Source organism: Molossus molossus, unplaced genomic scaffold, assembly GCF_014108415.1.
Source record: "Molossus molossus isolate mMolMol1 unplaced genomic scaffold, mMolMol1.p scaffold_m16_p_33, whole genome shotgun sequence".
In the NCBI taxonomy this organism is placed as follows: Eukaryota; Metazoa; Chordata; class Mammalia; order Chiroptera; family Molossidae; genus Molossus; species Molossus molossus.
Genome location: NW_023425370.1, coordinates 1389206 through 1410715, shown reverse-complemented (window position 1 = coordinate 1410715; position 21510 = coordinate 1389206). Strand labels below are relative to the sequence as shown.

The 21510-nt window shown below is 65.2% G+C and overlaps 1 protein-coding gene across 1 annotated transcript in view; it reads right to left on the bottom strand.

The window, feature by feature from the left end:
• The window catches only part of TSNARE1 (t-SNARE domain containing 1), a 75208-nt gene that overhangs the window by 32570 nt on the left and 21128 nt on the right, over positions 1-21510 (bottom strand). The window contains 6 exon segments of the mRNA XM_036281307.1: positions 4179-4334; positions 7784-7843; positions 8296-8370; positions 9531-9621; positions 17542-17611; positions 18089-18166. Coding sequence (XP_036137200.1) covers positions 4179-4334; positions 7784-7843; positions 8296-8370; positions 9531-9621; positions 17542-17611; positions 18089-18166 — 530 coding nt within the window.

Here is a 21510-nt window from a genome sequence, read left to right as displayed (position 1 = left end):
CCGGACAAGTGTCCCTCCATCAGTGTGCTGGGCACCCGGGGCCTGGGCTGGCCTCAGCTCCTGACGGAGGACGCCAAAGGCAGGTGGGCCGACTCCCCGGCATGCCTGGGGGGACACCAGAGGTCTGGATCCCACCAGGAAAGGGGAGGAGCCCTGATTCAGGCAGAAGTCCAGTCCTCACTGCTGGGTGTGAGCTCAAGGCCAGGCTGGTGAGGGGCCTGAAGGAATGGGGCCTGCACTGGGGCAGAGACGCCCTGGAGCTGTGTGGGATGAGGCCCTCGGGGCATCAAGCGGTCCGCTGAGGTGCGTGGGGGTGGCAGAACCGGGAGCAAGCCCGGGACAGCGAGTATGAGGGGACGAGACTAAAAAAACACCTTAGCTAGTAGAGGTTTAAATCATAAAATTATTTTCCTGATTGCGCTCAAACCAGAGGTCAGTAAGCACGCTGACAGAACCTTCTCTCTCCCCCGGCACTGCCCACGACCCCGCTCGGGCACAGTAAACGTGCTCACAGAACCTTCTCTCTCCCCCGGCACTGCCCACGACCCCGCTCGGGCACAGTAAACGTGCTCACAGAACCTTCTCTTCCCCGGCACTGCCCACGACCCCGCTCGGGCACAGTAAACGCGCTCACAGAAACTTCTCTCTCCCCTGGCACTGCCCACGACCCCGCTCGGGCACAGTAAACGCGCTCACAGAAACTTCTCTCTCCCCCGGCACTGCCCACGACCCCGCTCGGGCACAGTAAACGTGCTCACAGAACCTTCTCTTCCCCGGCACTGCCCACGACCCCACTCGGGCACAGTAAACGCGCTCACAGAAACTTCTCTCTCCCCTGGCACTGCCCACGACCCCGCTCGGGCACAGTAAACGTGCTCACAGAAACTTCTCTCTTCCCCGGCACTGCCCACGACCCCGCTCGGGCACAGTAAACGCGCTCACAGAAACTTCTCTCTCCCCTGGCACTGCCCACGACCCCGCTCGGGCACAGTAAAACCGCGGCGCGTGCGTGTTGTGCGCGCCTGCGCCTTGAAAACGCCGCCACGTGTCTATCACGCAATCTCTTCTCATTAGGATGTGGGCAGCCATCCACCTACAAAGACGTCGGTTCCAGTTAACAGAACAGCCAAACTTTGTGTGTGAATTTATTCAGTATCTGTAGTTCGATATTAGCCAGCCCAACCACCCCTGCACTCGGCTGCACAACTCCAACTATGGGAGGGGGCTGGGCCCTGGGCTCTGCCCAGCCTGCAGGCTGCTTCCTGCCCCCTCCTGGTCCCAGCCTCCTCCCTCCTAAGCCTGCCAGGTAGCCATGGCAACAGAGCAGCTGGTGCTCTGAGCTCTGCACCTGGGTCAGGTGACAAGGCTCTGGAGGCGAGCAGGGCGTACCAGCACGCACAGGTGAGGCCAGGCAATGGGCTTGGCAGGGGAGCCTGGCGCAGGCACAGCCCTCGGGCCAGTGGGCAGCCCCAGCGGGGAGCGGACAGGTGGCTCTGGTTCCAGACCAGTGCCTGGCCAGCCTGCTGCGTGAGGGCAGTGGCAGGGGCACGTGTCCCTCTCACCGGTCTCCTGCCCCAGACGGGCACTGCCAAGGGACGGAGCTGGCTCTGCCTCTACCTGGTGGTGACGCAGTGGCTCCTACGTTCTTCTCACCTGGGAGGGGGAACACGGGGGCAGGTGTCAGACACCGCAGTGCGGACAGCCCGGCCCGGCCCTGCTCTGCCCTGCCCGCTGCACGGCCTGAGCCAGGAGATGTGGCTTCAAGCCTCGGCCTCCTCTTCAGTACAACTGGAACACAGGGTCTCGCTCTCGAGGGCTGACGAGATACGTGCTGCCGATGACGGCAGAGCCTCTCATCAACGCAAACCATCTGTGGTCTCAGCACGGAGCACTCGCTCACCCAGCGCCACACTCCGCACCTCCCCCACCCCGTCCTCCATCCCCCATCCCCCATGCTCCACCCATCCCCCATCCCCATCCTCACCCATCCCCCACCCTCCATCCCCCATGCTCCGCCCATCCCCCATCCTCATCCTCCGCCCATCCCCCATCCTTCATCCCCCAGTCCCCCACCCATCCTCCACCCCATCCCCCACCTAGCCCCACCCATCCCCCTGTCCCCCACCCCATCCTCCATCCCCCACCCTCCATCCCCCATCCCCCACCCACCCCCCAACCATCCCTTATCCTCCATCCATCCTCCATCCCCCACCCATCCACCATCCTCCATACCCCACTGCCAACCACCCTCTGCTGAGGACGGCGCTCAGAGCCCGCGTCCTTCCGGATGCAGGAACAGCAATGACAGGTGAACCCCCAGCCTCCACAGCTCACATGCTTGTGGACCAAGAGTGACAATGATGAGGTGATTAACTCAGCAGCACGGCAGATGAAGCAGAGGGCTAAAGTCTTCTGTGTGACCACAGGGACCCCAGGCCCCCACGCCGGCGGTGCTCAGCTGCAGAGGCACAGGAAGGAGGGGACTCGGCCTCCAGGACAGGCAGTGGGAACTGGGTCCTGTGGCCAGACCCCAGGCAGCGGAGGGCCAAGGCTCCAGCACAGCCGCGGTGGACAGACGGGCCGCAAGGGTGGCAGACAGGCCTGCAGACAGACTGCTGGCCACCTGGTCGCCCACTGGCCCACAGTGGAGAGTGTAAGCAGCCCTTGGACATGACTTAATTGGGGCCCAGACATCACCTCGCGCCACACAGATCCTGTGTCCTCTACCCACGCCCAGCCTGGACCACTGCGCAAACCAGTTAGAGCTGGAGCTGCCTCAGGACAGATCGCACCCCCGTCTGCATCCCAGAGCGAGCTCTGGCGGGGCTGCAGCTGCCCGCACCCGCCCCAGTGCCTCCGCCACCTCACCCTCGGGTCCTGGGAAGTCTGGAGCCCTGAGGCCAGGCCCACCTGGGGCCGGTGCTGGGGAGGTGCCCTCGAACGGGAGGCTAGAGACCAGCTGGCCTGTGGATCGGAGCAGGGAGAGAACCAAGAGTGGGCAGCGCTCCAAGCTGCTCCTGTCGCAGGAGCACCCAGGCCTGGCCTTGCCCGTGCAGACCTCACCTCCGCTGGGCCTGGCCCTCCCGACACACCTCACCTGCAGGGTGAGGCAACACCTAGTCAGACGCCAGAGCTGCCCTCAGTGCCCAGGTCGCAATCAGATGGCACAGCACCACGTGGCCGCCCACCAGGGAGCCCGGGATAACACCCACCTGCACACAAGCGTGTCTGGGACACATGTGCCCGTTGGCCCAGCTCCACTCACAGACCGACCCCCTGGGTCCCCTCCTCAGCTTCCCTTGCTGTGCGACACAGGGATGGAGACATTTCCGCACATGACCTGCTCTGGTCTCAGCAAGAGGGAGGCCTGTCTTCCCGCCACACAGGTGTGAGGACGGTCAAAAGGGCGAGGTGCGTCAGCTGGCTGAAGTGGTGGGGGCTCCGAAGTCAGGAGCCAAACCCCTCCAGAGTGTGAGACCGTTTATGGAAGTCATGGGACAGGTCCCGAGCCAGTGACCTGCCAGGTCCCTGTTTTTCTAGAAGTTGCTGCTTTGAGGGACCTTCGTTCCAGAAGCCACAGCGCAGGGAGCTTCAGGTGGGCAGGCCCTCAGAACGCACAGCCAAGCCCTCCTGCGCAGATGAGGAGACCGAGACCCAGAGGGCGGTGGGGCCGCCCCGCCCCACCACGAACAGCACCGCGTGTCCCTGTCAAGCCGCCTGAAGGCCGCACTCTGCGTGCATGTCCACACGCGCGACGGGGCCTCCTGCACACCGCCACTGGCCAGGAGAGAGGCGCAGCACGGACTGGGTTAGACTAGGCCGCCCGCTGCCAGCTCCACCCAATGCAGGTTCGGGTCCCCCTCGGCAGAGCAAAGAAGCTCCTGGAAACCTCGGCACCAGAGAAGGAAATGGCCACAGGGGCCGAGATGCACCCCCCAGGCAGGCCCTAGCTCTGGCCAGGCAGCTGCGCCCTGCTGGGGAAGCCCAGGGAGGCCTGCACGGACCCTGCACGAATTCTGACGGGTTCCCTGCACTCCGGTCTCTCCATGCACAGCCACGGGCCCAGGAGGGCCGTGCGCACGGCGCAGGCGGGGGACAGCCTCAGTCTGTCGACCCCAGGGGCTTGAAGGGCACGCATGCACACGCACACAAAGACGCACACGCACACGCCGGCTCACCTCGATCTGCAGGGCGGCCTCCTCGCGCAGCCGGACAGCCTCCAGGGCCTCCTCGGTGATCTCCGGAAGCAGCGCCGGCTCCTGGCCCTGCCACGTGCTGCCGCCCCCACCGAAGATCTCGTTGTCCGCCAGCTCAGCGGCGGGGGCCCGGGGGCTCTGCCGAGGAGACACAGCATCACCACGGGCCTTGCTGCCCAGGCCCGGCCGCTCCTCCTCTCCAGCTGGTGGCAGGCGGCTCCACCTCGAGGCTGACCTCCGCTCACGAGCTGCAGGAACCTCCAGGAGTCTGTGCTCCCCTCGTGCGGGGAGTGGGCCTGGGGCGTCCAGCCTGGGGCTGCTGTAAGGGTGGGCAGGGAGGGATCTGCCAGGTGGACACGGGCCTTCAGTGCTCACCTCCAGCCATCCCAGCACTAACTGCAGGGCGCATTCAGCAGGACCCACAGCCCAGCCGCAGCCAGGGCCACGCAGAAGACCCCACAGAGCAGGCTCCGTGTTCCCGGCCCTCCAGGGTTACGCCTCCAGGGGGCTCCCGGGGACCTGCTCAGCTGGGTGGCCCTGCAGACGTGAGCACGTGTCTCATGGACGGCAGCCGTGGGCCGTGCTTGTCCCCTGGCAGACCCTATCCCCCGAGGCCAGGAAAGCACAGTCCAAAGTCTCGATTCTTCTAGCACAAATCGGAGGTCGTGACAGCCTGCCCTGTGCCAGGCCCGGGGACAGAACCACGGACAGACAGCGAGAGCCCAGCACACAGACGTCCTTGCCAGGCACAGATCAGGACTTCCACTCAGTGGCGACACGTGTCAGCAGGCCTGGCAGTTGCGCCACCAGCACCAGGGCCTCAGGGACAGGCGTGACGCACCCCACAGGTGTACGCCCACTCTCGGTCACAGGGTGACAGCCCGGGCCCACGGTGGAGCCGGAAGCCGTGCTAACCCAGCCCTCCTTCTCCAGCCTACGTCCTCCCCACACACCCGCTGCCATGGGAGGACCCTCGTCCCCCGTGGTCAGCAGAGGCCTTTCAGTACACAAATGCACGGACAGATGCATGTGAAACTAAAGACCTAAAAACCTGTCGACAAGCATGCTGGGCCGAGGCGGCAACGTTCCCTCCCTGCTGGTGTGGGCGGGGGAGCCCAGTGCAGCCCAGGGAGGCCGGGCAGGTCCTGCAGTCTCAGGGCCCCGGAGGCCCCACCTGTACACTGGGGGACGCTCCCCCCAAGGCCAAGGTTGCCAGCTGTGTGCGGCCTGTGGTGGGGCCCCGTGTACCCTTCCTCCGCAGGGACGGGGCTGCCCTCCCCAGCGCTCATGACAAGAGACAGGCCAGGAAGAGATGGCTTAGCCGCCGACCCGCCGCAGCCCTTCCCTCTTCTGAAAGGACCAGAAAGCGCCCCTTTATTCTCGGCACAAAGGCCCAATGTGGGTCTTCGGCTCCGAAGCCAGGGGCAGGACTTGCAGACGCTGCACTGGGACCGCGGGGGGCCGTCTGTGATGCTCTTCCAGTTCCAGGGATCCACAAAGGCGCTTTATCCTCCCCCGGCCGAGGGTCTGCCCGTGCGGACACGTACGGAAGACCACAGCTCAGCGTGACTGCGGGGGAGCCAGGCCGAGTGGTTCCCGTGAGGAAGACGGAGTCCGGGGGTCGTCGGGGGGCTGGAGGACACCCACCCCAGGGCCCTCCAGTGCCCTGACTGGGGCTCCGTGCAGCAACACCTGTGACCCCGGTTGGAGGGCAGGGATCAGGGCGAGGGCCAGTCACACACATGGGACACAGCTCTGCCAGTAGCCAAAGCCATTGATTTCTCCAGACCAACAACTCTACTTGCCAGCTGACAGGTTTCTGGAGACTAGTCAGAGCCCAGCCCACCAGAACTGGCATGACTAGCCGCTCCCCAGCTCCATGCGAAAGATAGGAGCTGGGGCACACAGCGAGGGGCCCCTCTCCCCAGGCCAGGCAGGGAGGCCCCAGCACCGGCTGAGGATGCAGCCAACCACGGCCAGATGGCCGCTGCAGAGAGGCTGGCTGCTCGGAGAGGCAGGCGGTGGGCACCCGGCTCCCGCCTGGACCGCCAGCCTGCAGACGGCGGCCCCAAAACGTGGACCATCAGCACAGTAATAACCCCTGTGGCCAGGGCAGCAGTCACCTCGTTACTTGCAGCTCGCATAATTCCTGAAAATCACCTCATCTCTCATAAGTTCTCAGAAGTGTTACTGACCATTCTCCTAAAACAAACAAAAAAAAAAACTCTACTGTCCGGCCGGGTGGCACAGTGGTTGAACATCAACCCTGCACCAAGAGGTCGCCAGTTTAATTCCCAGTCAGGGCACAAGCCCAGGTTGTGGGCCCGATCCCCAGTGGGGGGCGTGCAGGAGGCGGCCAATTAATGTTCTCTCTCATCCATGTTTCTCTCTCTCTCTCCTTCTCCCTTCCTCTCTCTCTAAAATCAATGAAGGAAAAACAATTTTTTTAGTAAAAAGTAAAATAAAGACTCGACTGAATCACCCCAGGGCGCCGTGCCAGCACTCGGCGGTCTGGTGAAGACGCGTGGCCCTGCGCTGGGATGCGCCTGGGGTTCTGCCGCCTTAGGGAAGGAGCAGTGGAACCCAAGTCGGTGTTTCAGTGTTCGGGGCACCCCTTCCTCTCCTATCGACAGTGCGTGAGATTTCCAGGCGCCCCTCCTGGCCCACGGGGTGCTTTCCCGTGTCTTCGTCATTGGGGTGGGCGAGAGGTGTGGGTTCACGCTGCCCCCCCAGTGCTGTGTGCTGAGCACACGCCCCTCCTGCCGCGGGCCTGCCTAAGGCTTTCTGAGGTTTGAACCAAGCTGCCTTTTCTCATTGATTCGTGAGCGGCCTTTACATATTACGGCTGCAGTCCTCCAGGTGCGCACTGTGCGAACGCTCTGTGCGTGGCCTCTGCACTCCTTTAGGGTGTGTTGACTTTAACAGTTCAAGTTCACCTGCCTGTTTCTCCATAGCCAGGCTCCTTCCCCCGTGTGAATGGAGGTCGGCGTGCCATGGACTGAGTCACCTCCTTCCAGAGGCCGCAAGGTGTCTTTCCACTGTCTCGGCTCCACTGCTTCTCCCAGGAGGTCAGATGTGCCTTCCTGCTCCTTGTGAATGATGTGACTTCCTTCTCGGGCTTTCGTCGGTGTTAAGATTTCATTTTGCTTTTCTTATTAAACCTTGATCATGTGCCGTGGGGTGGTTTTTAAGAAGCAGGACAGATGTACCCGACTTACCGTAGAGCTGCTTCAGTCCGACATGCAGCATCTGGACAGTTCTGGAACATCCTCCACCACCTCCTCACCCACCGTCTCCTTCCATCCCTCTTCCCCACCTTCACACCCTCCCCAGGCTGCCCATCAGGGTCTGCTCTCGGGAGGCTGGGCAGGCACAAGTCAACCACGCTCAGCAAGTGGGACGGCCAGCGAGTACCCTGTGCCAAGCCCAGCCAGAGGCCGAAGGTCAAATGCCAACTTTTTAGAAGGCCATTTGCCCAGGCAGACCCCTCAGACTGAGGCCCTGCCCTCAGCCCTCCTCCCTGGAGCACCAGGTGGACCCTGCGCTGTCCCACGGCCCACGGCCCTCGGCGAGTCCCCAGCACCCACCTGCTGTCTGCCGCCCCTCTGCGCTGTGGGAAGCAGAGCTCGGGACTTTTCCGCAATTTTCTGTGGGAAATAACACAAGAGGGACATGGGAAGAACAGGAGAGGCAGGAGGAGAGGACAAAGGTCAGACTGGATGGTAACTGACAGCAGAGCCCACCTGCCCCCGGGGAGGGCAGCCCTCAGGGTCGCAGGAAAACAAGGCGCATGGCTGGGCTCTGCCGACAACCTTCGAGACAACCTCGCCCCAACACCTAACTCCCTGGGCCTATTCCCCTCCCCCAACAGAAGGGGTGACCCTGGCCTCCCACCTCCTGGCAGGCTGTAGAGCGGACGTCCCTTGGGCAGCACCAGAAGGGCCCTATCCTTCCCTGCACACACCCTGCAGTCACGCCAGCTGATTCCTGTGACTGTCAACGCCCACTGGCTGGCCCTTCCACTGCTGGGGGGCAGTGTGGGGCAAGGGGCCATACCAGCCCACCCACCCAGCCAATACCCCGACCAGCAGCGCCTCACCTGCTGCACCACCCCATAGCTCTGAATGGCACCGGAGAGCTGAGCTGTCAGGCGGTCCAGCTGAAGATGCTCGTGCTGCAGAGAGCAGGTAATAAACAGGTGCCAAGGCCCGGCCGGCCCTGCAGCCCTGCGTCCCCGCAGGCCCAGGTGCCCACACTCCTGTGCCCTCCGGGCAGCCCTGCACCACACCCCCTTCTCCCTCCATCCCCAGCCTCACTGCCATTACCACACCTCCACCATCCACATCATCACTCCAGCGCCATCACCTCCACCCCCAAACGCCAGCACAGGCCCCGGCACAGCCAGCACCACGGAGGCCACAGCACCACCCAACCCCACAACCAGCACAGACCACGGAGCCAGCGCTGCTGACACAGTGCACCTGCCTGGCCCCCAAACACCCCACAGGGCTGTGGCGGCCCTCGTCTGGCAGCTCAGGAGACCCCAGCCCCAAGTTCTAATGCCACTGCAGGGCCCACACGCCTGATACTCAGGGCCGCGTCTCATCACCGGTCAGGGCGCAGCCACAGCCACACCCTCTGCCACCCCAAGCTCAGCCCTTGCACGTGGTCGCCAGCCTCCTGCTGGAGCCGTCCTCGTCCAGCCTGTTCGCCCTGCACCTCGGCGCCCAGGGTGATGCCTGGCACAGAGCGGGTACTCCAGACACTGCCAAACGTGGGATGGACCAGCCAGCCCTGCAGCCTGGCAATGCCCGCTCTGGTCAGTTAGCACCACCAGGCCACTGGGTACGCCAGCCCTCATCTCTCACCACAGCACCAGCTCAAAGCTACGCTGGTCTCAGTACCCTGGGACCAAAATACACACAGGAGCTTCCAGTCCCCGGCCTGGCAGCTCCTGTCACCCCCGGGAGGTGTGGCCATTTCCCAGACCCTGTGTCTCAAGTCACAGACTGAGCCCACCCCAGCCTGGGAGCTTCTGTGTAGCTCCAACCTGATCTTGGCTCCTCACCCCTCCACCACCACACACGGCTGTGCAAGCCCACGGTGAGGAAGAGCCACAGTGTGCCAACCAGTCACGTCTCAGTGGGACCAGCTTCCAGTGGACACTCCCCAAGGCCCTGGGCACGTGGGGCTTACCAGTCCCCATGTGGCTGCAGCGCTGCTCCGCGTCCAGCTGAGGCCCTGACACTGGCACCACGGGGCCCAGGCGGCCTGAGTGCTGGGCACACGCAGCCCTGCCCATGCCCCCCCCCCCCGAGGCCTCCAGGAACGCACCCGGGAGCAGCCGCGCAGCAGCTCGGACATCTGCTGCACAGCGCCGGTGCTGGCGGCCACCGTGCGGTTGGTCTCCTGCTGAACCTCGTGCCTGCGGCGGGCGGGGTGGGGTGGGAGCGGGACCCAGGTGGGGAGCCGGGGAGGAGCAGCAGGAAGGAGGCAACACCGAGAGGGCAGGAGGCAGCAGGAAGGCAAGAGGCAGAGAGAAGACGAGGAAACAGACGGAAGGAAGAGTGGCCGAGGGACGGAGGAGGACAGAGAGCCAGTCAGGCCCAGAGGGACAGGCGGACGGAATCAGAGAAGCCAGATGCAGAGGGTGGGGTGAGGAGAGGAGAGAAGGACACGGTGAGTCCAGGTCGGGGAGCCGCGCGCACACCAGCCCGCCATCACCCCACCCCGGCCCGCCGACGAGGCCCCCTCGCACACACCAGCCCGCCACCACCCCACCGTGGCCACCACAGGCCCTGCGGACAGCCTCGGCCTGCTGGGTCAGTGCCTGCACCCCACCCCGGCCCGCTGACGAGGCCCCCTCAGGCCCCCTGGGGGTCAGGACTCCTCAGGAACCTGGAGTGGGAACCTCAGAAGGAACCGGGGCCCACGGGGCTGGCCCCGCAGGTCTTAGGTGAGACCCAGGAACACAAGAGGCGGGGCCCAGGGTCCCTCCCAGCTGCACAGTTTCTGACTCCATGTGACCTCGCCTACTTACAGCTGACCACTACCCTGGATGGGGTGACTCCAGGGGCAAACCGTGCCCTCAGGTCTCCTGTGGACGCAGAAACCGGGCAAAGGGCCCTGGCCTGGCTTTGGCCCCAGCAGATACCAGGAAACCCTCCTGACCCTGCAAGCTGCAGCCGGTGCCCACCCCACTCCCTGCAGGACCCCACATGCGACACACACAGCTGACAAAGTAGATGTCCCTCAGGTATGAGCCCGCAGCTTTGCCCGAGTCCTGCAACACTGTCACCTCCTCCCTGAAGCCTCCATGCTTGACCTCAGAGTGTGTCCTGCCTGGTCCTCCCCCCACCTGCTGAGTGGCTTCTGCTCAGCCTCTTATGGTCTGGGCCCTACACTGACCCCCACCTGAAGCTCTGGCCCTGGTCCCAGCAGCAGAGCAGGCCAGAGAGGAGAGCTCACCCAGTCAGGCCCCAGGCACACCTCGGGCCCTCCCTGCTCCTTAGGAGACCCTACCGACAGCAGCAGTGTGCTTGCTCCCCCAAACTCCCCTGGGCCCCAAATCTGTGCCAGGATCCAGGGCCACACAGGCCTCCTAAGGGCTCTTCCCAACCAGGCAACACTAAGCGCTGACAGCCAACAGGAAGCAAGGGTGAGAGCGGGAGAGGAAGGGCGAGGACAGAGGGCAGGAGGGGGGGCAGCAGGGGGAGGGGGCAGGAGGGAGGGGAGGGCAGGGGGAGGGGAGGGCAGGAAGAGGAGGGGGGCAGGAGAGGGAGGGGGCAGGAGGGGGAGGGGGCAGGAGGGGGAGGGGGGCAGGATGGGGAGGGCAGGAGAGAGGGGAGGGCAGGAGGGGGAGGGGGCAGGAGGGAGGGGAGGGGAGGGGGAGGGGAGGGCAGGAAGGGGAGGGGGCAGGAGGGGGAGGGGGCAGGAGGGGGAGGGCAGGAGAGAGGGGAGGGCAGGAGGGGGAGGGGGCAGGAGGGGGAGGGGGGCAGGACGGGGAGGGCCTCTCCAGCCTGGGGTGGGGGAGGCCAAGCTAGGGCCCACCTGTGGGAGAGCAGGTGGAGCTTGGAAGTGTAGTGAGTCCACCCCTGCTTGGGTATTTGCCCTTCAGAGCGTGCCAGGAAGTGCCTCTCTCAGCTCCGATGCTATTTCCATGGCAACAGCAAGAGATCCCCCAGAAAAGGAGGCAGGAGCGGTCCCCCAGCACAGAAACATGCAGGACACGGCCACTGAGGCCAGGCCAGCACAGACCTCAGCCCGAATGGGAGCTGCCGCGGCTCCCCAAGGCCGAGGGCACCTCCCTACCCCCGCATCTGGCTCGGTGGGGGTCTGACCACCGCTGGGCTCAAGAGTACTGGGAGGTGCAGTGGGCCGGCACCCCACCCTGCAGGTCGGCCCACACCTGCTGGAAGGGCTGGGACCTCCCAGAGCGTGGGGAGGGAAGCCTGCAGGCCCAGCCCAGGGCACCTTCTCCATCAGCCCGAAAGAGGCTGGCCCGTCTGTCACTCTTGCAGGCTAACGGGGGCCCCTGTGGGCTGGGCACCGTCCAGGCCCCCCCAGGCCCGGATCCAGCATCACTGCCTCGCTCTGGGCGCTGAGCCCTTCGGACTCGGAGCAGGGCTGCCAGCAGCACAGGGACAGTGCTGAGGACACAGGCCCTGCCCACAGGCCAACTTCCTGCCAGGACTCCTGGACGCACCCCTTCATTCAGCTCCGGAGACCGGCCAGCAGCACTCTGGCCAGCGCCAGGACCCAGACAAGTGGGTGAGATCACCAACCCAGCAACACGGGCCCATCTGGGAGCTTGTGCTGGGGGCCGGGCAGGTCCCCTGGCAGGGGGCAGAAATGACAGAGCCCACACCTGCCGCATGAAGAAGACAACCCTCAGGTCCTCACGAAGCTGAATTACTCAGCGTGAAGGGCTGTCCTTGCCCAAGATCTGAGCCCGCTTCTGCGGACCCAGCCGGCCTCCCGCAGGAAGGGAAGGGACAAGGTGGCACTGCCCTGCGCCCTCCCTGGGGTAGGAAGCCTGAAGGCCCAGCCGGCCTCCCGCAGGAAGGGAAGGGACAGGTGGCACTGCCCCGCGCCCTCCCTGGGGTAGGAAGCCTGCGGGCCCAGCCGGCCTCCCGCAGGAAGGGAAGGGACAAGGTGGCACTGCCCCGCGCCCTCCCTGGGGTAGGAAGCCTGCGGGCCCAGCCGGCCTCCCGCAGGAAGGGAAGGGACAGGTGGCCCTGCCCTGCGCCCTCCCTGGGGTAGGAAGCCTGCGGGCCCAGCCGGCCTCCCGCAGGAAGGGAAGGGACAAGGTGGCACTGCCCCGCGCCCTCCCTGGGGTAGGAAGCCTGCGGGCCCAGCCGGCCTCCCGCAGGAAGGGAAGGGACAGGTGGCCCTGCCCTGCGCCCTCCCTGGGGTAGGAAGCCTGCGGGCCCAGCCGGCCTCCCGCAGGAAGGGAAGGGACAAGGTGGCACTCCCCTGTGCCCTCCCTGGGGTAGGAAGCCTGAAGGCCCAGCCGGCCTCCCGCAAGAAGGGAAGGGACAAGGTGGCACTGCCCTGTGCCCTCCCTGGGGTAGGAAGCCTGAAGGCCCAGCCGGCCTCCCGCAGGAAGGGAAGGGACAGGTGGCACTCCCCTGTGCCCTCCCTGGGGTAGGAAGCCTGAAGGCCCAGCCGGCCTCCCGCAGGAAGGGAAGGGACAAGGTGGCACTGCCCCGCGCCCTCCCTGGGGTAGGAAGCCTGAAGGCCCAGCCGGCCTCCCGCAGGAAGGGAAGGGACAAGGTGGCACTGCCCTGTGCCCTCCCTGGGGTAGGAAGCCTGAAGGCCCAGCCAGCCTCCTGCAGGAAGGGAAGGGACAAGGTGGCACTGCCCTGCGCCCTCCCTGGGGTAGGAAGCCTGAAGGCCCAGCCGGCCTCCCGCAGGAAGGGAAGGGACAAGGTGGCACTGCCCCGCGCCCTCCCTGGGGTAGGAAGCCTGAGGGCCCAGCCGGCCTCCCGCAGGAAGGGAAGGGACAAGGTGGCACTGCCCTGCGCCCTCCCTGGGGTAGGAAGCCTGAAGGCCCAGCCGGCCTCCCGCAGGAAGGGAAGGGACAGGTGGCACTCCCCTGCGCCCTCCCTGGGGTAGGAAGCCTGAAGGCCCAGCCAGCCTCCTGCAGGAAGGGAAGGGACAAGGTGGCACTGCCCTGCGCCCTCCCTGGGGTAGGAAGCCTGAAGGCCCAGCCGGCCTCCCGCAGGAAGGGAAGGGACAAGGTGGCACTGCCCTGCGCCCTCCCTGGGGTAGGAAGCCTGAAGGCCCAGCCGGCCTCCCGCAGGAAGGGAAGGGACAAGGTGGCACTGCCCTGTGCCCTCCCTGGGGTAGGAAGCCTGAAGGCCCAGCCAGCCTCCTGCAGGAAGGGAAGGGACAAGGTGGCACTGCCCTGCGCCCTCCCTGGGGTAGGAAGCCTGAAGGCCCCGCCGGCCTCCCGCAGGAAGGGAAGGGACAAGGTGGCACTGCCCCGCGCCCTCCCTGGGGTAGGAAGCCTGAGGGCCCAGCCGGCCTCCCGCAGGAAGGGAAGGGACAAGGTGGCACTGCCCTGCGCCCTCCCTGGGGTAGGAAGCCTGAGGGCCCAGCCGGCCTCCCGCAGGAAGGGAAGGGACAGGTGGCACTCCCCTGCGCCCACCCTGGGGTAGGAAGCCTGAAGGCCCAGCTGGCCTCCCGCAGGAAGGGAAGGGACAGGTGGCACTCCCCTGCGCCCTCCCTGGGGTAGGAAGCCTGAAGGCCCAGCCGGCCTCTCGCAGGAAGGGAAGGGACAAGGTGGCACTCCCCTGCGCCCTCCCTGGGGTAGGAAGCCTGAAGGCCCAGCCGGCCTCCCGCAGGAAGGGAAGGGACAAGGTGGCACTGCCCTGCGCCCTCCCTGGGGTAGGAAGCCTGAAGGCCCAGCCGGCCTCCCGCAGGAAGGGAAGGGAAGGGACAAGGTGGCACTGCCCTGCGCCCTCCCTGGGGTAGGAAGCCTGCGGGCCCAGCCGGCCTCCCGCAGGAAGGGAAGGGACAAGGTGGCACTGCCCTGCGCCCTCCCTGGGGTAGGAAGCCTGAAGGCCCAGCCGGCCTCCCGCAGGAAGGGAAGGGACAAGGTGGCACTGCCCTGCGCTCACCCTGGGGTAGGAAGCCTGAAGGCCCAGCCGGCCTCCCGCAGGAAGGGAAGGGACAAGGTGGCACTGCCCTGCGCCCTCCCTGGGGTAGGAAGCCTGCGGGCCCAGCCGGCCTCCCGCAGGAAGGGAAGGGACAAGGTGGCACTGCCCTGCGCCCTCCCTGGGGTAGGAAGCCTGCGGGCCCAGCCGGCCTCCCGCAGGAAGGGAAGGGACAAGGTGGCACTGCCCTGCGCCCTCCCTGGGGTAGGAAGCCTGAAGGCCCAGCCGGCCTCCCGCAGGAAGGGAGGGGACAAGGTGGCACTGCCCTGCGCCCTCCCTGGGGTAGGAAGCCTGCGGGCCCAGCCGGCCTCCCGCAGGAAGGGAAGGGACAAGGTGGCACTGCCCTGCGCCCTCCCTGGGGTAGGAAGCCTGAAGGCCCAGCCGGCCTCCCGCAGGAAGGGAAGGGACAAGGTGGCACTGCCCTGCGCCCACCCTGGGGTAGGAAGCCTGCGGGCCCAGCCGGCCTCCCGCAGGAAGGGAAGGGACAAGGTGGCACTGCCCTGCGCCCTCCCTGGGGTAGGAAGCCTGCGGGCCCAGCCGGCCTCCCGCAGGAAGGGAAGGGACAAGGTGGCACTCCCCTGCGCCCTCCCTGGGGTAGGAAGCCTGCGGGCCCAGCCGGCCTCCCGCAGGAAGGGAAGGGACAAGGTGGCACTGCCCTGCGCCCTCCCTGGGGTAGGAAGCCTGCGGGCCCAGCCGGCCTCCCGCAGGAAGGGAAGGGACAGGTGGCACTGCCCTGCGCCCTCCCTGGGGTAGGAAGCCTGAAGGCCCAGCCGGCCTCCCGCAGGAAGGGAAGGGACAAGGTGGCACTGCCCTGCGCTCACCCTGGGGTAGGAAGCCTGAAGGCCCAGCCGGCCTCCCGCAGGAAGGGAAGGGACAGGTGGCACTGCCCCGCGCCCTCCCTGGGGTAGGAAGCATGCGGGCCCAGCCGGCCTCCCGCAGGAAGGAAGGGACAGGTGGCACTGCCCCGCGCCCTCCCTGGGGTAGGAAGCCTGCGGGCCCAGCCGGCCTCCCGCAGGAAGGGAAGGGACAGGTGGCACTGCCCCGCGCCCTCCCTGGGGTAGGAAGCTTGCGGGCCCAGCCGGCCTCCCGCAGGAAGGGAAGGGACAGGTGGCACTGCCCCGCGCCCTCCCTGGGGTAGGAAGCCTGCGGGCCCAGCCGGCCTCCCGCAGGAAGGGAAGGGACAGGTGGCACTGCCCCGCGCCCTCCCTGGGGTAGGAAGCCTGAAGGCCCAGCCGGCCTCCCGCAGGAAGGGAAGGGACAGGTGGCACTGCCCCGCGCCCTCCCTGGGGTAGGAAGCCTGAAGGCCCAGCCGGCCTCCCACAGGAAGGGAAGGGACAGGTGGCACTGCCCCGCGCCCTCCCTGGGGTAGGAAGCCTGAAGGCCCAGCCGGCCTCCCGCAGGAAGGGAAGGGACAAGGTGGCACTGCCCTGCGCCCTCCCTGGGGTAGGAAGCCTGAAGGCCCAGCCGGCCTCCCGCAGGAAGGGAAGGGACAGGTGGCACTGCCCCGCGCCCTCCCTGGCAGAACAGAAAAGCTGGCGAACACAGTGTGGGAAACTGCTGGCCACCAGCCACACATTCACCTCGAGCCACACCAACGCGCTACCAGGCAGATGTGCCCAAATCCACCGAGGGGCCACGGAAGCTGGCTGGAGCCTCAGTGTCCTCATCTGTAAAATGGGAGCAGCATGACCCGCCCGCCTGGCAGGCCACTGGCAGGATGCATGGAGCTAAGGGTGGGGCTGAGCCCCACGGGAACCGATGGGCACAGTGCTGCCCGAGTCGCTAATTCGAAGCATCTAGAACCAGCAGGGCAGGAAAAGTTAAACCCATGCAGGACCGGCCCAGGCCTCAGAGGTGCAGCCCGGCACCCAGCACAGTTCCCAAACGCCAGGCTCCTGCTGGGGAGGCGGCCAGGTGCCTGCACGGACACAGGCAGGGCAGTTGGCAAGGCAGGCGCTGGTCCCCTGGGGCTCCTGCCCATGGGACTGGCCATCAATGCTTATCACCCTCAGGACAGCTGGGGGCCACCAACCTCCGTTCGTCCACAGCCACGGCCAGGGGAGGAAGAGCGCAAGGGTGAGTCCAACGGAGCCCCTCGCCCTGCGCTGCAGGGTCTCCTCCAAGCAGGGACACCCGTGGTCTCCAGAGCAGGTGGGGCAGGGGACGGGAGGCAGCCTGGGTGACCGTGGCACGAGACCGGGAAGGTCCTCATGTCCCAGCACAGTGCTCACTGCACCTCCATGCCGAGCAGCAGGCTCAGCTCTGCCCACGGCCTCAGGGGAACCAGCGGCGCCTGGAGCCTCCTCTGGGCTGGTCAGGCTGAGGAAGGGGGGCTGCCTGGGAAAGGGGCCCACACCTCTCCAACGGATGTCGACGCCAGGAAGGGACGGACGGTCTCGGCGGCAGCTCATGCCCTTCGGAGCGTCTGGCCCACGAGCCCACCAGCCCCTGCCCCGGCTCCGAGAAGGTACATGAGCAGCTCAGGGTCCCCAGCAAGGGGTCACCAAGGGAACGGGGCTTAGACACAGCCTCTGGCTCCCCTTCAGTGCACCCACCCAGCCACACCAGGCCACGGGTGGCCTGGACAGAGAGCTGCCCCGCCCCACGCCAGCTGGCGAGGCTGGCTTCCTGCAGATCTTTCTCCCCCAGGAGCCCAGCCCCAAGGAGCCCGTCAGCAGTGGAGCCTGACCTGCTGCCCACTGGCCCAACTCAGGACAGGCCTCTGGGGACTCGAAAGGAATGCCCAGTGGGAACCCCTCAGGGGCAGTCAAACCACAAAGCCCGGCTCGGCTCAGCCTCTGGGCATCCACTAGCTGGAGCCACTGTGCAAACGGCTCACCTGGCTCACGCCTGTGGCCACAGGTGTGCCCACAGTGTTGGACTCCACTGGAGAGCTCTGGTCTGTGGCAGACACACTGGGAACAGATGTTGGGGCAAAAACTGTGCATGTGGACGCATGGCTGGCCATGTGAGTGCACACCCGTGCGTGTGTGTGTGTGTGTGTGTGCACGCGTGCAGCACAGCAGGCACGCCTGGGCTTCCGTATGGGGGCACAGTGCCCCTGTGAGCCCCTGTGAGCCCCACTGGCCCTCAGGTGGGGGTGGGGTTGGCGGCTACCAGGCTGCTATGCCAGTGGGCAGAGGACAGCGTGCACACCCATGTGCCTTGCACGCCAGCGCACTCACAGGCTGTCCCGCAGCTCCTGTGTGTCACTCGCTGTCCCCAGGGCACGGAGGCTCTGCTCCAAGGAGGTCACTGCAGAGAAGGGGACAAGCGTAAGGAGCAGAAGTCCCTCTGCCGGGTGATGCCAGGCTCCAGGGTGCAGGCCCCACTCCCGGCAGCGGCAGGCCGGGAGCCCATCCACATGACGGTGTCCCTGCCAGGACCCCAGGGCTGGGCCGTGCCAGGGGCCTCACGCTCGGTTGGTCACACCTGCAGCAGAGGCCTCGGCAGGCGCCTCTCCCCAGCTGTGCTGGGGCAGGTCCAGGCCCACGTGGGCTTCCGGGCTCCCGCCTGCCTCCTCCAGGGGCCCTGCCCTTAGTCTGGGGAAGGGGGTTGGAGGGTCAGGGACACGCTGACCTGCCTGCCCTCCCATCCTGAGACACCTGAGCCTGGACTGCAGGGAGGTCTAGTAGGGGGAAGGCCACAGGCAGCCTCTGTCACCTCGAGCCCGAAACGTACACTCGGCGGCCCAGGTCAGCCAGGCCAGGGCGGGACGGGGCACAGACTCACCATTGGAGTTGATGCGGAAGATGCTGGCCGACGTCTCCTGCACCAGCTCCTGCAGGTCACTCGGGTCCACCTGGGTGGCTGCAAGAGGACGGGGGGAGGACGCTCACCATGTCTGCAGAGCCAGCACCACCAAGCGCCGGGCAGCCCAGAGTGGGGGGCCAAAGTGGCCCCTTCCTGGTCCGCCCCGCAGCAGGGCAGAGCGGGGGACGGAGACGGAGCCCACCTGCCAGGCAGCACTCAGAGCCGCAGGAGAGAAGCAAACGGAGAAGCACCGTCCTCCCGCAACCCCACTGCCAGGCCCGCGCGAGAGAACAAGAACCCAGGTCCCCACGGAGCCTGCACATGCTGCCCACCCCCACGGAGCGGGAACCCACGTCCCTCAGCGGCGGTGAGGGGCAGTCTGTGCCGACCACGGAAGGTCCCTCAGACACGAACAGGAGCCGACACCGACGCCGCGCCAACCCGCCCAGCCTCGGACCGCCTGCCAGCGGGAGCCAGACACCCACACGGAGCGTCCAGACCCAGAGGCCGTCGCAGGGCAGAGAGCAGACCAGGTCGCGGGGCCGGGAGCGCATGGGGGTGACACAAGGTTCAGAATCAGAAAGCGACAACCGCCCGGCACTGTGAGCGCACCGAGGCCTGGACCGCACCCCGGGGCTAAACGGCTCGTTCACATTGTGTGCGTCTGTCTCCGTCCAAACACCGTGCCAGACGTCGTGTGGACACCGCCAAATCCTGACGAGGACGGAGACGCTCACGCGGCCAGGTGAGTGTAACACCTGCTGCCCACCGTGGCCCAGCAACGCCACCCGGGTGCTTACACGGAGAAACACACACACGCCCACAGGAAGCTTGAATGAGACGTCAGGTTCGTTCTCAGAACCTGAGAGGGGGCTGCTGCCCATGGACAGACGACAGGCACAGGGCCCTTCCCGCAACAGAGCCACAGGGGAAGCGACAGAGGACACGGGGCCTCTCAGCACCCTGGCGCCCAGGGAAGCAGCCAGACCAGGGGCACACGCTGTAGGGGCTGATTCCTGTGATGCCCAGAACAAACAGCAGGAGCCTACCGTGTCCCTGGGGCTGGGCGGGGCCTCAGGATGAGGGTCATCTCTGTGCCTGGACAGGGCACAGGCTACCAGGTACACCCAGTAAGCAGTGACCACAGCGAAAGGTCATGTCTTCCAAGCAAAGCTATGTTGGGTCAGGCTACTCTGGTGCCCTAAAAGATTTTCCAAACAAGCCTTAAAACATCAAAGTGACCTACAAGTAACTTAACTACCCTGGAATAAAGTCCACTTCTCTTCAAAGGAACGCCATCAAATCCCACACAAGTGATATGCCTTTGACAACTAGAACTCACTGGATATATGGAAAGCAGGGAAACGGGGCCCTAACCGCGAGAAAAATCCGTCAACAGAAAACCGGACCCAGAAGTGACAGAGATGACAGAGCTCAAGAAGAAGAGCATTTACAGCAGTTAGAAGGTGCCCGATGCCCGGCCAGTGTGGCTCAGTGGATTGAGCAACATCTCATGGACTGGGAGGTCCGGGTTCGATTCCCAGTCAGGGCACACACCCAGGTTGCTGGCTTGATCCCCAGTAGGGGTGGTGCAGGAGGCGGCCAACTGATGTCTCTCTCACACTGATTTTCTGTCTCATTCTTCCTCTCTCTCTAAAAAAAAATAAAAACATTTTTTAATAAAGAAAGAAACTGTAAAGGGGCCCGGAGAAAACCGCACATCACTACGCAGAAGAGCCAGGTGTAAGAAGGGCTCCGTCCCTCCATCAGAGGCCAGAAAAGCAAAAGACGGTGCGGCGACATCTTTATAAAGTGCTGAGAGACAGCGGAAACTGTCAGCCAGAATTCTACGCCCAGTGGAAAAATAGAGGCAAAATTAAGATTTACTCCAGACACAAAAGCTGCGAGCATCTGTCCCAACCAGACTTGCACTGCAGGGCGTGTTTAGAAAGTCCGTGGGGTGGGGAGAAGCCGTGACGGAGACGTGGGTCTACAGGAGGGACTGGAGAGCCCGACGGTGAGCGCGGAGGCCGCGGAAAGACCCTGTCTCGTTTCTGACACACGGGGACACGATCGATTCCGAGAGCAGCGCGAGCGCAGGAGAACCACGGGGTGGGAGGAGGACGGAGCCACAGGCGCCGCAAGGTCTGCACGCCGCGTGGGAGACGACCCTGTGTTTGCAGGTCGGCTGGAGGAGCTAAAGGTACGCGTCGCAAACCGTAAGGCCACCGGTAAAGAGCAGCACAGACGGGCGCAGCTCGGAAGCCGGCGGCAGAGGTGAATGAAACAGTCAACAGCATTCGTTAGGAGGAGAGAGAAAGAGAAAGAGAACAAAGGGAAAGAGACAGCAAAGGTCAAGGTGGGAGATTTACACTTAAACATACTGGTCTTTACAGTAAACACGCGTCACTGGTCCTGCCCACGTGTGGCGAGTGGCAGCCACACGGCGTGCAGGTTCCAGGCCGGCCCACTGTCACCCAAAGTCCTGGTGGGCGGCGCGGCTGCACCCTTTCAATCCTGAGCAGAGAGGGTCGGATGTGACCGAAAGCAAACTCCGTCACACAGCAAGTACAGGAGCCCACTTTACGTATAAAATCGGAGAGTGCTGCCCTGGATGCTTTGGCCCAGCGGTTAGAGCGTCGGCCGCGGACCAATGAGTCACTGGTTCGATTCTGGTCAAGGGCACGTACCTCGGTTGCGGTTCATCCCTGGCCCTGGTCAGGGTCTCATGCAGGAGGCAACCAGTCGGGAGGCAGCCTCTCGTGTGGATGTTTCTCTCTCCCACTCTCCCCCCTCTCTGCCTCTCTCTCCTTCCCTCCCACTCTATCTGAAGATAAATAGAAGAATATGCTCGGTGTGGATTAAGAAAAATAAAATCAGAAAGTGCTTACGAGCGAAGGGCTGGGAACTCCATCAGGACAGCAGCAACCACAGGAAAGCGGCCACACCAACATCAGATGGAGAGCGCAGGACGTTCTCACAGTGGTCAAGGGTCAGTGGGTCAGGAAGACAAACTGCCCTAAACAGCCCTCATGGCCCAGCCTGAAGCAGACCCAGAGCCGAAGGAGGACCAGACAGACCCAGTCACCTCAGCTGTCGGCCTCGCTCAGAGGCCAAAGAACAAGCCGACAGGATGTCGGCGAGGACCCGAGGACTCTGACAGCACTCCCGGGACACTCCTCCCGGCAACAGGAACGCACCGGGGTGACGCGGCCCGTCAGGTGTAGGGCGCATCTCCCCGTGCGAACGACACCTGGGACCACACAGGAGACATCTTCTGACCACCAGACTCCAGCTAAGACCAGTAACAGAAAGCTCTCCAGAGAGAACCCTGGTCAGTCTGGCTCCACAGCTAGAGCGTCAGTCTGAGGGCCAGAGAGGCACGGACTCGATGCCCAGCA